This window comes from Canis aureus, chromosome 1, assembly GCF_053574225.1.
Source record: "Canis aureus isolate CA01 chromosome 1, VMU_Caureus_v.1.0, whole genome shotgun sequence".
In the NCBI taxonomy this organism is placed as follows: domain Eukaryota; kingdom Metazoa; phylum Chordata; class Mammalia; order Carnivora; family Canidae; genus Canis; species Canis aureus.
The window spans coordinates 83,902,975-83,919,764 of NC_135611.1; the positions used below are offsets into that span (position 1 = coordinate 83,902,975).

At 38.4% G+C, this 16,790-nt stretch overlaps 1 protein-coding gene across 4 annotated transcripts in view; it reads left to right on the top strand.

The window, feature by feature from the left end:
• Positions 1-6,081, top strand: part of CARNMT1 (carnosine N-methyltransferase 1) — a 41,337-nt gene extending 35,256 nt beyond the window's left edge. For all 4 annotated transcript variants that reach the window (XM_077906698.1, XM_077906705.1, XM_077906714.1 and 1 more), the window contains 2 exons: positions 2,630-2,733; positions 3,419-6,081. In XM_077906698.1, coding sequence (XP_077762824.1) covers positions 2,630-2,733; positions 3,419-3,520 — 206 coding nt within the window. In that variant the 3' untranslated portion in view covers positions 3,521-6,081. The remainder of the gene's footprint in view (positions 1-2,629; positions 2,734-3,418) is intronic.
• The last annotated feature ends 10,709 nt before the right edge of the window (positions 6,082-16,790 follow it).

The window sequence follows — 16,790 nt, forward strand, 5'->3', positions numbered from 1 at the left end:
ATAGAGCTGGTTGACCTGCAATAACCCTGGACAATGACTGGCTATGTGATGGACTTGGAATAATCCTGGAATAAGAGTGACTGTATAGGAAAGATAGACATTGAAGATTTATGTATAAATCAACAAGTCGAACCTCATGTGACCAAGTAACCAAGATGCCTACCTTGGGCCCGTTCTAGTCCATGCTCAGGTAAAGACCAAAGTTTAATTTACTGGATAAAGTGAATGGGAAAGAAAATTTATCAGTCTGCTTGAAAAATGAGCCAGCAGTGACTGTCCTCCTACCCAACCTGCATTCCTGCACCCTCGATACATCCCTACTCAGCCTATTCAACTTTTTGCTGAGGTTTGAGTGCCAGCTCTTTTGTTTTGAACAGTTGCATGCCATGTTTCTTTAAATGGGCAGTTTCGTATAGCTACCACAAGCTTTTTCCTAGTTAATGTGTAAGGTATCTTTTCCTGTATCTTATATCTTTTCTGTATCTTTGTTTTAGATCTGTCTTATCAACAGCATAGTTATATTTTGTTTTCCAATCTAACAATCACTGTCTCTTAACTGGAATTTTAGAGCCTTAAGGATATAAATGGTTTAAATTTACTTGTCCCAGATTTAGCAAGTGGGGCCCCCTTCTCCTGTGTCTGTCTGATATATCTCTGTCGTGTTTGAACACCTCCTTTCTGGCATAATCAGGTGGACCCGGCTCTTCTTGTACTTTCTCTGCTAGGCCCTCAGATCAGCCATTTTTTCCCCACGGGTTCCTGGTTCTTTTTTAATATAGAATGGTATATAGAAATGTTAGATTAATTACACTTGTAGAAGTGAAATATGCACAGAGTATTTGTCGAAGTATCTGTAATAGACTATAAAAAATACACAACTGTAATACAGGTTATCTTTGGGTGGTAAAATTTACAGATGCTTAACTGTACATTCACTGCTATGCTGGGCATTATTGTGGACTCACAAGAAACTGAACATGTGATCCTTTACTCATGTAGCTTGTAATCTAGTTTAAAAAAATGCAGATTACATGAAAAATAATCAGGGAGCCATGCAAATGGTACATTTAATGAATTTTTTTTTTTCATTTAATGAATTTTTTAACTAGGGTATATTAAGAGGGTGAGCAGTAGGGCTGGAAATTTGGATGGATTATATTAAAACTTGATTTCAGCAACGTTTTGGAGCATTGGCTAAAGCTTGAGTTAGAGAGTTGGAGCTTTCTAGGTGGAATACAACATGAGTAGAGGTACAGTATGACCGGACTATGTAAGAATCATTGGAGTTTTTATTTAGACATAATAAGACAATATTGCTGGAAGCTCTTAAAGTAATGGAGCAGGAGCATCATATACTTTAGAGCTCCTGGACAAACTGCTATGAGGCTCTGCATGTTTATAAAAAGGCTTCAAAGGCTTTGCGATGGTCTAACACAGCAGGTGCTCAATAAATGGTAGTTATCGTTTTTACTAGTACTAATAAAACTAACAGGAAGTTAAGCTTGACAGAATAGTTTGATGGTAAGCCATTGTTGTCTTCTGAAAAGAGTACTAACATATATTCATAGCCATTTTTTTCTAGTAGTTTATGTTGGGTAAAAAAGAGGAAAGGAAGAAAAACGTTTTAACTCTTAGTATGTTCCACAGAGAGATTAGCCTTTTGGGAAGAAAAGCTGTCCTGTTGTTACTCTTATTTCCTGTGATTAGCACATTGTATGAGGGGTAAGGATGGTGAGTTAGGCCCCAGATGTATAGTTAACCCAATGAAAGGTAAAGAAAAGATTGTTTAGATTAGTACTGGAGCATAACTGTTGAATGATTGGGTTGCCTGGATGAGGCTGATGATGGAGGCAAAATGTGAGAGATTGAAAGATTGGAGACTTTGGTTTGAGTCAGATGGTAGGTAGTACCTTGGATATATGGAATGAAATCATAGTAAAGGGGGAGTATCATTTTAAAGAGTTGTGATTGCTCTCGTTTACCTAATGCCTTCTATATGCTAGGTGTATTGGATGTTACCTCGGATTAAAGTCAAATTATATGGAGCAGAGCTAGTGACTTGTCCAATGGCACAGTTAGTAACTGTTAGAGCTGGGATATGAGCTGTGTACTTAAAAAGCGAGCTCTGGTGTCACCTCTTCCTTTCAGCAAGCCTTGCCTATAACTTCCACTATCCCTACACACTCTCTAGACCTAGGCTAGCTTGAGGGCCCTGGATAGCCAGTTTGTAGCTGCAGTTGTGCATTTATTTAAGGAATTATAATTACAGTATACCTCTGGAACTTAAGGACTTCACATCCTCTGATCCACTTGCTCCTTCAGTAACTTAAGAATTACAGGTGTAAGGCTCACGGTGTGGAGAATCACATTGCAATCCTGGTATACCAGAGGGTCTCAGCCCCCATAAGTGTAAGCCCAGCACTCGAATGTGGGGTGAAGTGCTGGGCTTACTGGGCCAGAGTTTCAGAGGTCTGGACACATGCCCTTGGCAGATGTAAAGGTTCTGCTCTTTTCCTTTTTATGTTTGTTTCATCTACGACACATCTTATAATTCAACTTGGAGTTCTAACACAGCAACTAGTGCAAGTTTATATTTAAGTAATTCATTCATAATATCTTTAAACCGTAGGTCCTCTGCTGTACCACTTTGAGAATTTGGCAAATGAACTTTCCATAGAATTGAGCTATGAAGATATAAAAAATGTCGTTCTGCAGTATGGATTCCAGGTAGAGGTAAGGATGGAATGAAGTACTGCCACATTCTAACTTCCAGTGCTCTTAAACAGGAATAGTAATAATATGACAGTTCCTGACTTCACCTCTTTGTTCTCATCCATAAAGTAGAAATAATACTTAGCTTTTTGAATTATTAGGATTTGGCAGAATGTGTATGTAAATGGAAAACTGCAATCCCTGGTGTAATCAATCACCTTTTGGTACATGGTAGCTTACAATTATCACAAGATCAGCCCTTGCAGACTGATAGTTATAAGTAGACTGGCTTCTGGAAGAGTGGACGGAGGTGGAAGGGCAATGATATTGTCCACTGTATTCCTGCAGGTGTTTCTGTAGTGCTCATTTTTTTAATCATGTGATTATAAGGTTTTATGATATTTTGACTTGTGTTTTAGTTGTGTTTATTTAGAACCATTCCATTCATTTGAAAAATAAACATATTTGTTTTTAAATATGAAGAGAAGCAATATATCAGAGTCATGTAGAGCTCTTATTAGTGATGTGACCATGAGCAATCTGTTCTTTGTAAAGTGGGATTACTAATAATGCCAATCTAAAGGAGATATTTGTATGTAATGAATGAACTAGTAAAAAGTATGTTTAAAATAGCATCTGTCACAGGTACTCAGTATTTGTGTTATCATGGTCATCATCATCATTATGATTATTGTTTGCATTCCAGGTGGAAAAAGAATCTGTCTTGTCAACATATACTGTGAATGATCTCTCCATGATGAAATACTACTATGAATGTGTCTTGTTTGTGGTCCGTAAACCACAGTAACGTTCTCAAGCAGTATCAGCAGGAAAAAAAGTTTGATAAGAGCAAATGCTGAAATAAACAACTCAAAATCAACTATATCCCGATGACAGGACACAACCTCAAATCAGTGGTGCCTTCTTATTCCTAACAAAATTTAGAAATAGCATCTATTTTCTTAATATGTCTATCGCTTTTTCAGAAATATACTATGCCATGCATATTTGTACTACAAAAGTAAAAATGGAGGAAATGTCTTCAAGTATACTTTTTCCTTGAAGCCCAGAATTGTCTTTCAGTAGAAAAAAACTAAACTTTATCTCCAGTGGTCTTCACGAAGTTGTCTATTGCAAGTCTGCCATACTAATGACTACTAGTATTGAAGTCCCCAAAAATATCTGTTTTGTGTGCATTGCACATGTTATTTTTAGAAGAGTCTGAGGATCCTCTCACATTCAGCATCTGGAATTGGGACTTTTGTTTGCTCTGGACCTAAGCAATCCATACATAAAATGTGTGTCTATCCTTTTATCATTCAAATTATTTTCTTTTCTAGCTCAGCTGAACTTAGAGAAGCATCAGACATTTCATTTTTATGAAATGCTAAATTTAATAAGATCACAGGCCAGTCAAATGCATTCAAGCATTCAAGTAACTGAAAAATTAGTCTTTGGGGTACACTAAACTGAACATTATTTGAAAGCATACTCATCATGAATCACTCTGAAATGTATGAGATCTCAACACTTTTAGGTGAGGCACAAAAAGCCTTTATTCAAGGTACTTCTCGGAAAATGGGGAAATAAGAATAAGATCTGCCCATTTGAAATGTATGATTTTAAACTAGAAGTGAATACAGTCTGTCAGTGAATGTTTACAATAATGTCTTTTCTTTAAATTACCTGGATCACAAAAGCAAGCACTTTTTTTTCATTAACCTGTCATGATGGTATTAACCGTGGGGAAATTTTGAATATGAAATTCAGGGATGAATTACTGCCCATGGTCTGTGTCTTCAATATTGTAAGCAGCAGCCATTGATGTAATTTCAGATTAACACCAATTTTGTTCCCTGATAGCTGGAGTTAAAACAGTATATGCTGCTTTAAATTTCTACCTCTAGCAGATTTTTTTTCTATTGGAGGGAGTTTTCCTTTGTATTTTTTTATGTTTATTATTTTGTTTCCAGTAGCTTGGAAAGCAGAGATGACTAATTTAATGTTTTAACCTTTTCTTGGGAAAAGGAAGTATTCTTGTTGGATATTTTCACAGGTGATTATGATGGCATTAAATGACCTCTGTGGCAATTTGAATTAATTATATAAACTTAATCTCAATAATGTGCTATAGGATTAATGTCCTGTTCTAATAGGAAGACTTACTTGTGAATCTTTAGGCCTTTTTTGTCAGTTATGTTGGGGGAGTCTGCGCAATTTGGCTTCTTACTAGTAGGAGCTTTGCTGTGTAAGGGAGCTCTTGTGGCCTTTGCTCCTGTTATGCAGTTAAAGGTCTCCATGAAGATTATCTGAATTGGCTAAATTTGTAGTGTTTTGAGTTACAAAAACAAACAAAAATCTATTTCTTTTTTGTGTATCCCCCACCCCCATAGTGTTCAGTTAGAATTCTCATTAACTCCCACGTGAACGAATTTGAAATTAATTGGTGGGGAGGGGGAGAAAACCCAAAATTTGTTTTTAAGAAAAAAAAAGCTTAAAAGGATCCTAAGTATTTAAAAAAGTCATTGAAAGGAAAGGAATGCATGCTATTTTTGAGTCATGTAGAAAGGCTTTTTATTCACTGACTAGTATTCACTTTTTTACTTGTATCATAACAAATGATATTGTTTTTCTCATAAAGGCAAAAATACGTTGATAGCAGGGAGTTGGCTTTATTACTTAAAATTTTGGCTATCAGGTTTTATTCTTTAATAATGTTACTTATATTTCTAAATTATACCTTACATTTTAGTTAATACTGAAATTGGCCACTTCATTTGTTTTTAATTTCTCATATCATGACTACTGTTTTTCAAATGTTCTACACAAATTTGCATCACTTTTTTTCTTTTTGCTTTTGTAGTTAATATATTCTGAACTTGAAAATTGTGGTATCAATCAATAATAGAAGTGTCACTGGAGGATTTTTTATATTATGTGTAGTCCTAGCTACTAAAGTATGTAAGCCTTAAAGTTTTTTGTTCTTTTTCCTTATATTAGCTCTATATACAAATGTTTTCATTCATTTTCATAAAGCAGGAGGAGATAGGTCATTGTTCTTGCTTCTGCTTCCCCCCAACCCCCACCCCCGCCCTTTTCCATATTCTGAAGCGGTGCAGGTTAGGGTATTTTAATCAAGCGAGCAAGACGGGAAATGTAAAATATAAAGAGAAGCTGTCTAAATCACAGTATAAAATTATGAAGTTTGGGAACTGTAAAATGTACTGTATTTATATGTAATTCTCATTCTAAAAGTTGCCACAAAGGCTGAATTGGAAGCTTCATGTCTGCATGAAATTTCCTATATTTTTAATGTGTATGATGGACTTAATTTTTCTTGAATATTAAAGTCTGCCAATTGCTATGAAACAGTATTTGCTTGGTTGTTTCCATCTAAGTAGTAGTAACAGTGGATGTGGGAATTTTATTTTATTTTTTATTTTTTAAAAGATTTTATTTATTTATTCATAGAGACGCACAGAGAGAGAGAGGAAGAGGCAAAGATACAGGCAAAGTGAGAAGCAGGCTCCATGCAGGGAGCCTGACATGGGACTCGATCCCTGGTCCTGAGGATCACACCCCGGGCTGCAGGCGGCGCCCAACCGCTGCGCCACTGGGGCTGCCCGGATGTGGGGATTTTAATTCAATGAACACATACTTTTAAATCCTTACACGAGCCTATTCTTATATGCTTCTAGAAAGTCAATAAGAGTACTTGGTCTTTTGAGTATGTCAGGTCTTACACTAATTAATCTTGATCTTTGGTTTTGTCAAATAATTGAAAAATAATAGGAAATAAAAGGAAACCAGTACAAGAGAGTTCCAGGACCAGCCATTAGTAGCACAAACTACTGGACTTGCTACTTACTCTGGGTTTGTTTTCCTGAACTATTGTTTGTGATCTCAGGCAAGATGGTTGTAAGTGTGTTTCCTCATCTGTAAGAGGATTGATACCACCTGTTTCAGGGTTTTATGAGGTCATGTGCTATTATGTGCAATATTATGTGAAAGCACCTGAGTAGACAATGTAATTTCCATCTATGTTGACTGCTGTATAGTGATAAAAAAAAAAAGATGAAGATTAGTAACAGGACCTTAGTTTTAATGTTATGGTTAAAAAAAAAATTTCAGTGGAATCCTGGGGGGAAAAATCAAAGATGACAAGTATGTATGGATGGATTCTTGCATATTTAAAGTTTGGTGGGAATTGTAAAGAAATGAAATAGTAGGTAGTGGGAGAGAAGGCACAAGCAAAACTTAATGGAGGGGCCACTCACTTTTAGAAACATGCTAGCATCTGCCTCTTATATGTTTGATTATTTCTCTTCAATAGATACATAGAAGTAGAATCATTCAGCCAGTGTGTGTGTGCATTTTCATTCAAGTTGCCTTTCAAAAAAATGAACAATTTACACGCCACACTGTTTTGGAGTAACTCTGCATCTATTCTCTGGCCAATACTGGATTTTGCTAAACTTGTCATTTCTGTCCATATAATAGGAAAAAGTATCTAATTTTAATATTCATTTCCTTATTAGGTTGAGCAATTTATGTAAGTGTAATGCTCAGAAAAAGGTATCTTTAGTCTGCCAGTCAGTAGGTTTTCAGCTGGCATACCAGACAGGTCATTGGCAACAATCCAAAGTTAGTAAAAATGTATGATACTGAACAACTGCAACCCCTTGGGCGCTCCTAGGTTTCAACTTAAAGAACCAGGGATCTAGGCCCAGGAATTCAGAGAATGTGAGTCCAGAGCCCCCATTAAACCAGCGGCTTTGCTGTAGGTGGTAAACTGGGGCATGAAGTTTACCCCTAAAGGAATAGCTGCCATTTTCTCGTAGCACCAAAAAGCTGCCTAGGGCCAGGCCAGCTACATTCCTGAATATGCTATTTGACTTGGAAGGCTTGTTGGGTCCTTGTCGCTGCTTTACTCATCAAGTTCAAACTGACCCGCCTCCAAAGGAGAATGTCAAACCAAAGAGGCATTCAGTCTCAAAAGCACAGTCACAGATTAATAGTTTCCCTGTTTTGTACAAAGGTGTCTTTGGTGATTGTCAGGCAGTTGATCCTACTGTCAAGTACCTGGCTGTGTGGCCTGTGAGAATTTAGGCAGCCAGCCATTAAGTCTTTGAAGCTGTGGTTTCTCCCTCCTGGAGTTCAATACCATTTCTGCTGGCCCGCCCAGGAAGGGACAGTCCATGCAGTAGTCCTTGAATGTGACTTACTGGAAGGAAAAGTGCAGGCAAATAATATGTCAGATCCATTGTACATGTTTTGAATTGGCCCAAAGCGCCTCAGTGAGAGGTTATTTTCGAGGTGTCTGACTCCTTGGTAAATAAAAAAATAAAAACTGTGATTTTTTTTTTTTTTTTCCCAGGCCTAAACATAGGTAATTACAAAGGCTTTACCTGGCTGGCTCATGGAACAAAGCTGGCCTCCCTGTACCAGACCTGCTGCATAGCTAAGGTGCTGCAGTCTCTAGTGGGACTTATAATCAAGGGCTCAGGCTCTTGGTCATAGCTTCAGTCCTAGCCCTGTGCCTCCATTCAGAGCCGCTTTATCAGAGGCTCTGGGGGAAGCCTTCCTCAGGCGCCTCTGCTGAGACCTGCTTAGAGGAAGGAGAGGGGTTAGCATGAAGGCACATTTCTGCACCTTGACTTGGTGCTTTTCCCATGCAGGCCCTCCTCCTCTTTCACCCCATCCCCCCAGGTCTACAAGCCTGCAGGAGTTTTTCTGGAAATCCACCATGATGTCTGCAGATCCACCTGCCCCTTGACTGGGGTGGTGGTGGTCTGTGGTCCATAGGAGACAGTGGAGCAGGGAGGAACCTATGGTTTGTCCAGTAGAGCCTCTTGCTTTTACTGTTTAAGTGATCAGAGGTTGCACCTGTTATTTTCATTTTGGCTCCTTATATCAACCTGCTATCCCAACACTTGGCAAATCAGCTCTCCTGGCTCAGGTGAGCCCCTAAAAATTTCCGCTTCCTTCCCACTGTGAGCGCTGTCCAAAACTATCATTTGAATTCTTGTCTTTTTCCTCTATAGGATCATAGACCAAGAAGTTTAACAAGTACATCAGGAGCCACACCACAGCCACAACAGACCAAGTGACCCCAGCTGGGAGGCAGGGCAGGCTGGTCCGTTGAGACAGTGGGAGGAAGTGGTAGGAAGCTAACCCAATTTTCTCCATTGACCTCTGGCTCCTGAGTTTATGTGCCTGAGCACTGCTGCCACTTCCTCCCCGTGCTTGCAGCATCCAGTGAGTGCCCAGCCCCCAGGGCCCTTTACTTTCTGCTCATGCACATGCCATTGTGCTCTCCGGCCCACAGTCTTCTAGCTTTGGCCACTCTGGCACCCAGAGCCCCGACTTCACTGCCAGCCATGTTTAGTGGTGGCAAGACTGTGCACTAATAGGCAAGGCTTTTTCCTCACTTTCCAGTGGCCAACTACACTCACTTCTACCAAATGGACTTCTATTTTCAGATCACCCAAAGCTCTATATTGAATAGCAGATTCCTCATTGCTGACATTAATCTCAGTTGAGGGCACTATTTAGCTGTAAGAATTCAACTTCTTACAATATATTCCAATTCCTTTCTCACATCATTCATGCTATTGTCACACATTTTACTTTAATATGCATAATAAACCCCAGAAAACATTGTTACTATTTTTGCTATAACTGAATTCTTTTAAAGCAATAAAAATATATTTTTTGTGTTTTATAGTTTCTGGTGTGTGGTGTTTCTAAAATATCTCCACAAATTTCTCCCTTTGCTATAGTTTCATTCTTCTCCCTCTTAAGGTGTGGGCTGTAGTGACTCACTTCTAATACATAGATGGAGGTAGAAACATGTGATTTACACCAGCCCCCATCAGCAGCAGCTATACTGTATGTAATACTTTAAGCCAGGAGGACTTCCAGCCTCCTGATCTGCTCCAAGTCTTTCTCTTGAGCACCCAGTGGAAAGCCATGAGAAAAACCAAATCTTGTGAGTGCAAACATCCCCTGTGTCTGAGACTTCCACTATTCCAAACTGATCTGGTAACCCACAATTGCCAAGAATGTAAAATTTTTTGCAGGTCATAAAAGTCATTGTACTTTCCATTTTTCTCTCAAGTCACTTAAATTAAGAGAGACAAAAAAGACATGTCATGAGGGCATTCACCTAACTGGAGAATCCCATGTGATGAAGAAACAGTTATACGTGTACAATGAGCTTGGAAGTGGGTCCCCCAGCTCCAGGCAAGCCCGCTGATGAAGCCCCAGCCAACATCTTGACCGCAACCACATGAGCAACCCTAGTCAGACCCTTTAAGTCTGAGCTGATGTTGAATTCCTGACCCACAGACAGAAAATGGTCAGGTTTGTTCATTTAAGCCGCTGAGTTTTGGTGTAATTTATGACAAAACACTTATCATTTCTTTGTGTGCATCCAAGTTTCCATCTGGTAGCAAGCCTGCACCTTAAAAACTTCCCTTAACATTTCTCGTATCTGGTCTGCTAGCAATGCATTCTCTTAGATTTTGTCTGACAAATCCTTTATCTTAAATTTTATTTTGTAAAAGACTTGCTGAATACAAAATTCTGGGTTGACTTTTATTCATTAAAGATGTCACCATTATTTAGATGAGTACTCTGCTATAATCCTTACTTTTGTCTCTGAATGTTTTTCTTTTTAAACTGGCTGCTTTCAAGTAGTCTCTTCAGTTTTCAGTAGTTTGACTATGACATGTCTACGCATGTGTTTGGTTATCCTTTTTGCTGTAACTGTGGCTGATGTTATTACTTCAGAAAAATCTTATCTCTTCAAATATTCCTTCTGCCCTATTCTATCTTTCTAGGACTTCTATTGAATGTACATTAGATGGCTTGTTATTGTCCATGATTCCTGGATGCTCTGTTTGGAGGTTGCTTTTTATTTATTTTACTATTTTAATTTTCCTGTTTCCTTATCTTCAAGTTCCTTGAATCATTCCTCATCTGTGTCCATTCTAATAATGAGCTGGTTAAGAATTTTCATCTGTTATGCTTTTTAATTTCAAGCATTTCCATTTATCTTTATAATTTAATTTCCAACTCTGCTAAAATTCCCTGTGCATCAATGCATGTTGCTCAACTTTTCCACCATATCCTTTAATATATTACAGGAATTTGATTGATAAAAGATTGATAATCCCAATATCCTGTTCACTGGAGTCTACTTCTGTTAATTGCTTCATCTCTTGATGTTTTTGTTTGCTTTCTCCTATTGCTTTTTCCCTGAGTCTTTAAGTATTGAATTCTATCTGTTGTGTAGAAAAACAACAAGCAAACAGAGATAAACAATATAGTATTTATGCCTGGGTATAAATATATGCCTGGGATGCTGAGTCATCTTGCAAGAAATTGAGCTGGGGGACACCTGGGTGGCTCAGCGGTTGAGTGTCTGCCTTCAGCTCAGGCATGATTCTGGGGTCCTAGGATAGAGTCCCAGGATCAATTCCTGCATTGGGCTCCCCGCAGGGTGCGTGCTTCTCCTTCTGCCTATATCTTGTCTCTCCCTCTGTCTCTCATGAATGAATAAATCTTTTTTAAAAAATAAACTGTACAGTATGTAAGATGGGAAAATATTTTTAAAAGTTGAGTTGGGCTTGCATTTTATCTACAGTGCATCATGGGCTTCAACTTCTGCTAGCAGTAACTTGTTACCTTGTGCTTAGAGTAGAGGACACAATGCCAGAGGGTTTTTCACAGCATTGTTGCACACTCTCCAGCATTCAGCTGTGTCTGCGTGCCTGTGCCACAGAGGCATTCTTGCTACACGCTCCTACCTCTGCCCCAAGAGTAGACTACTCTGTTCCTTGTGAGTCGGTGCTAGGTTCATGATAGAGAAAATGGGAATTCATGTTTTCTTAGTGTAGCCTCTGTCTTAGGCAGGCTCTGTCACCCAGGCCTCATAGTGGGGTTTTCTCAGCATTCCCTATGTATTTGCGGTTGGTTTTAAGTAGGAATTTCCTTTTGCTTCTACTTTTCCTCCAAGGATCTTTGCCCTTGTCCTGGGAATAAGGTTTTCCTACCCCTCCCCTGAGGCAGAAGAGTTTTGCTTCCACTCCTTCCCACAAAGAAACAATGTCTGTCCCTTCCAGTCTCCTGCTCTACCTCGTCTTTGTCTTGCACAATAGAAGGCTATGAAAAAAATCTTATGAATGTAAACATCCTTTGTGTAAGAGACCCAGCTATTCCAAACTGAGATGCTAATCCACAATTGCCAAGAAAGAAAATCTTTTGCAGATTTCTTAGCTTATAAAAAAAATAGCCACTTTGGGGATCCCTGGGTGGCTCAGTGGCTTAGTGCCGCCTTCGACCCAGTGAGTGATCCTGGAGTCCCAGGGTTGAGTCCTATGTCAGGCTCCCTGCATGGAGCCTGCTTCTCCCTCTGCCTGTGTCTCTGCCTCTCTGTCTCTCGTGAATAAATAAAATCTTTATTTTTTAATTTTTTTTTATTGGAGTTCAGTTTGCCAACATACAGCATAACACCCAGTGCTCATCCCATCAAGTGTCCCCCTCAGTGCCCATCACCAAATAAAATCTTAAAAAAAAAAAAAATAGCCATTTTGAACACAGAACTCCTACATCAAAATCAAAGGACAATTTATAACTTATAGCAATAACATTAGCCAGAGTATTAATTTTGTACAGTACCCTGAGACCCAAATCTCACAAAATGACACAAGAGAACGCTAGGTGATACCTGCACAAGCACTGAGTTGCATTACAGGAGAACTTGGAGCTTAGGAAGCCTTACTCTTTTATGATGGGCACATAGTAAGTGTGACTGACTTTTTGCCCTAGGAGAAGATACTATGCTAGATAGTAAATAAACCTACCCTTTGTTCCAGAAGGAGACACTGCCTCTATATTCCAGGCCTGTTGACTGTACACATATCCTTGAAAAGATAATCTAGAATAAAGTGACCCAGTACCTCTGCTTGCAAAATATGCTGAAATGCAGAAACTTGTAACCCACACAAAATACCAGTGTCATGAGATAATGAGATGGCCCAAAGATGTGTCCCATATGCCCTCTACCCATGTTTCCTAATATCCCACCCCACTGATTTGTGATAACATTCTTGTCCCAGGAACATTTTATGCAATACCAAAAGAATGCACATACAAATGTGTATATGTACTTGTATATAACATACATTATTATATATCTTCTCTGCTCTTTCATGTTTTTGACTTATATATACTATTGTGAACCTTATTTTTTGACTAAATATGTTTTGCCAATTGTTCTATATCCATACACATAAATTCCTTTAATAAAATCTGTATGTCTCCATGTATAATACACACACAATGCTAACACACACAATGCTATAATACACACACAATGCTAACAATGCTAACACACAATGCACACACAATGTAAAAGATTGTTTACAACCTTTTGCTATTCAGCATTACATTACAGTGAATAGTCCAGCACATCCTCAGTAGACACATTGACACATCTGCGTAATATCTGAAGGTGGGCAGTGCATTTTAAAATTTTCATAGATGTTGTCAGATAGCTCTCTTAAAAGGTTACATTTTAAAACAAGGAGAGTGTCTGTTTCTCAATATCTTCACCAACACAGTCTATTAAACATTTTCATGATGGCCAAGGTGATGTTGGAAATTGCATTAAAATTTTTTGCAACTTACAATGTCTTTGTTTTTTTGTTTTGTTTTGTTTGTCTGTTTTGCTCTTTATTATCACGGGCCGCCTGGGAAGGAAGAAACAGTGTGGAGAAACACAGAATAGGTCAGTATCTTAGCCTCACTATTCAGCGTGGTCTTCACTTTTTCATTCACCCCACAAACATTTATTGGGAACTTGCACTGTGTCAAGAAAAAAGCTTGTTCTTGGTTAGAAGTTATTGTTTCTCCCCACAGAGCTTACACAGCAGAGGAAAGGTGTCAAACAAGTCATTACCTCATTGTAAGAACTGAGATCCCCATTATAAAGTTATAAAGGACAGGTGCAGGGTACTCTGAGCAGTAGGGAGGTGCTGACTTAGAGAAGAATGCCTTAAAGAAATGGTATTTGAGCTGAGACCTGAAGGAAGAACAGAACTTACCAAACACATGTACGGATATAACTAAAGATCTCTATTTCATTTTTAACTGTTCCTGCTATACCCTAATTTACTTGTACCCTAATCAGTACAAAGAGGAAAACTGGCATTTTTCCAGTCTGGAATAAAATTTATACATTTTTCTTTATACTGGCTGAATTCTTATAGAATAACATCAGGTATGTCATAGTCAGTGGTTTGAATATTACAAGGTTGATGAATTGTTTGTCTTATACATTGATGCTAGCTACATATTAATAGATATGAATATATATATATATATAATGAATAAGTACAATTTCCTACAAGAAACAAGGAAACAGGCATATCTCAAAGTTAAAAGTTATATAACCTTGAAGTCAAAGTAAAATCTTACAGATAGGCATTGTCTGCTTCCAGTCAAGATGGAATAAGGGACCACATTTACCCTCTCACCTAAAACAACCAAAAACCTGGGCACAATGTGTAAAATAACTGCCAACAAAGGAGACTGATAAATGATAGAGAGAAACAAGGTGAGCCCTACTCTCTCTCACTTTGAGTCTCCAGGATATGGCACTGGGTGGGGACACCTACACAAAACCTGGCATTGTGCCTGAACTGAGGACATGGAGTTGTTGACAGTCCAGGAAAACCAAGGCAGCTAGAGTCCGCAGGACAGAGTAACTGAGAGGAGGAAACCACACACAGAGCACTCTGGAGATCAGAGCAGAGCACCCTCCTCCACCCCCGCCTCCTCTGGCCAAGAATACTGACCTACAGAGTACTGATCAGTGCGTGTGGTTGAGGGAACTACCCAAGGGTAGAGGAAGAAGCACCAACAAGCAAAACTTATAATACCTGGTATCCAATAAAAAATTACCATGTATGCAGACACAGAACAAAATAACACCTATAGAGAGGAGAAAGAATGATCAATGGAAACCAACCCAGAACTGATACAGATGTGAGACTTAGCAGAGAAGGACATTAAAACAGAGAACATAACTGTTCCATGTGTTCAAAAAGTTATACAGAGATGTATTATAAACCAACCTTGAACTTCTGAAGATAAGTCTGGGATGAAAAATACAGTGTATGAGATTAACAGCAGAAAAGGCATGAGAGAAGAAAAGTAAATCATAGCAGTAGAAATTAGCCAAAACACTAAGAGAAAAAAGGCCACATTGACTTTCTTGGTGTCCCAAGTTCAAGTCAGACATGCTCTTGCTTTAGCACATTTGCACTTCTTACTACCTTCACCTATAACCACTCACCATTAAAATTCAACTCACCCCTAATTTTCCTCAGGTCGCTGCTCAAAAGTCTTATCTGAGAGACCCTTCTTGACCACCTAATATAATCTCTGCCAACCTTATTCTGCTTTGTTGTTTCTCAGCACTTGACAGATGTACTTTTTTACTGTCTGTTTCTCTCAATATAAGCTTCAGTGTGGGAATCATGAGACAGGGATTTTTGTTTTGTTTATTGTTGCAACTCTTGAATTTTCCCTGGTCCTTAGCATACACTATATTTCAAAGAATAAATTAATGAGGTTATGAAGGGGTACAGTTCTATTCCTGATAGGAGTACCTGGTTAGATGAATGATGGGATATAGGAGACACAAGAATGGACTATGAGATACTTGTGAAACATCCAAGCGAAAATGATGAATAGTCATTTGTTCAACAAATATGTACCGAGCACCTGATCCATGCTGGGCACTGTTCTAGGTGCTTGAGTGAAAAAACAAAGAACCTTACCCTCAAGGAGCTTACTTTCTAGAGAAGGACACAATAATAATAATAAGTGAATCATGTAACAGATCGGAAGGTGATATGTGCTCCAGAAAAAAAAAAAAAAAAAATCAGGCAAAGGCAATCTCAAGAGTCCTGGGCAATGCTGAGTGAGTTGCAACTCACTGAGAAGTTGACAGCAGTCCGATCCTCTGGGGTGAGGTTCATCAGCAAGCTAGCAATATTTGCCAAGGAGTTCTGAGGATTAAATGAGATATGTAAAAGGTCTGGCAAATACATAGTCGCTAAAAAAAAAAAAAAAATGTTTAAAACCACTTCCCCACCCAAACTGCTGTAGGGCTTTAATCAGTCTGAAACAGGCAAATTTTAAGATAAGCAGAATGTTTCTGAGTGTGCATCCAAGAGAAAAATTTCCTCTTTGTTGCTTTGCTGTTACTAGTGAGTTCTGAGTCATTATCCGTGAGAAGTACTGGGGAAAGAAATCAGAGAGCTGTTTAAACAAAATTATAGGATAGGGAGAAGATCCTATTGGACTAATATGAAAATGTACCTGGACGGGGTGAGGATGGGAGTGAAGGGCTACAGGATTTCTGCTTGAAGTGGTACTTTAAGTGTTAACTTTAAACTGTGAAACATTAAAGATGTATATATTGTGATCCTTAGAGCAACAACTGAAAATTCATGCAAAGTGGTATTTAATAGATTAAAATTAAATTCAAAATGATACTAAATTAATCCAAAAGAGGTCTAGGAAGAAGGTTTAGAGTCAAGAAAGGGAAGAGACAGCAAGTAAAGAGTAAAAGAATAGACCAAAATCCAGTCATATCTATAATTTATATCAAGTGCTAAAGCACTAAACATTCTAATTAAAATACAGAAATGGTCAGAATGTCAGGAAAACATGATCCAACTATACATGATGTCTGACTCCAAGAGAAACATTAACTATAAAGACAGATAAACTTAAAGTAAATGGATGGGAAAAAAGATGTACTATGCAAATGGTAAGCCAAAGGGGGCTGGAGCTGCAATGATATCAGACATAGAAGACTTCAAAATAAAGAACATTACCAGAGATAAAGAGGAATTTTTCAAAAGAACAAAGGGCTAATACATAATAGACATAACAATTGTAATATGTGTGTGCCTAATAAAGGTGCTTCAAAATACACAAAAACTGACAGAACTAAAAGGAGAAACAAAAATTGACTGTCGTTGTTGGATATTTTAACA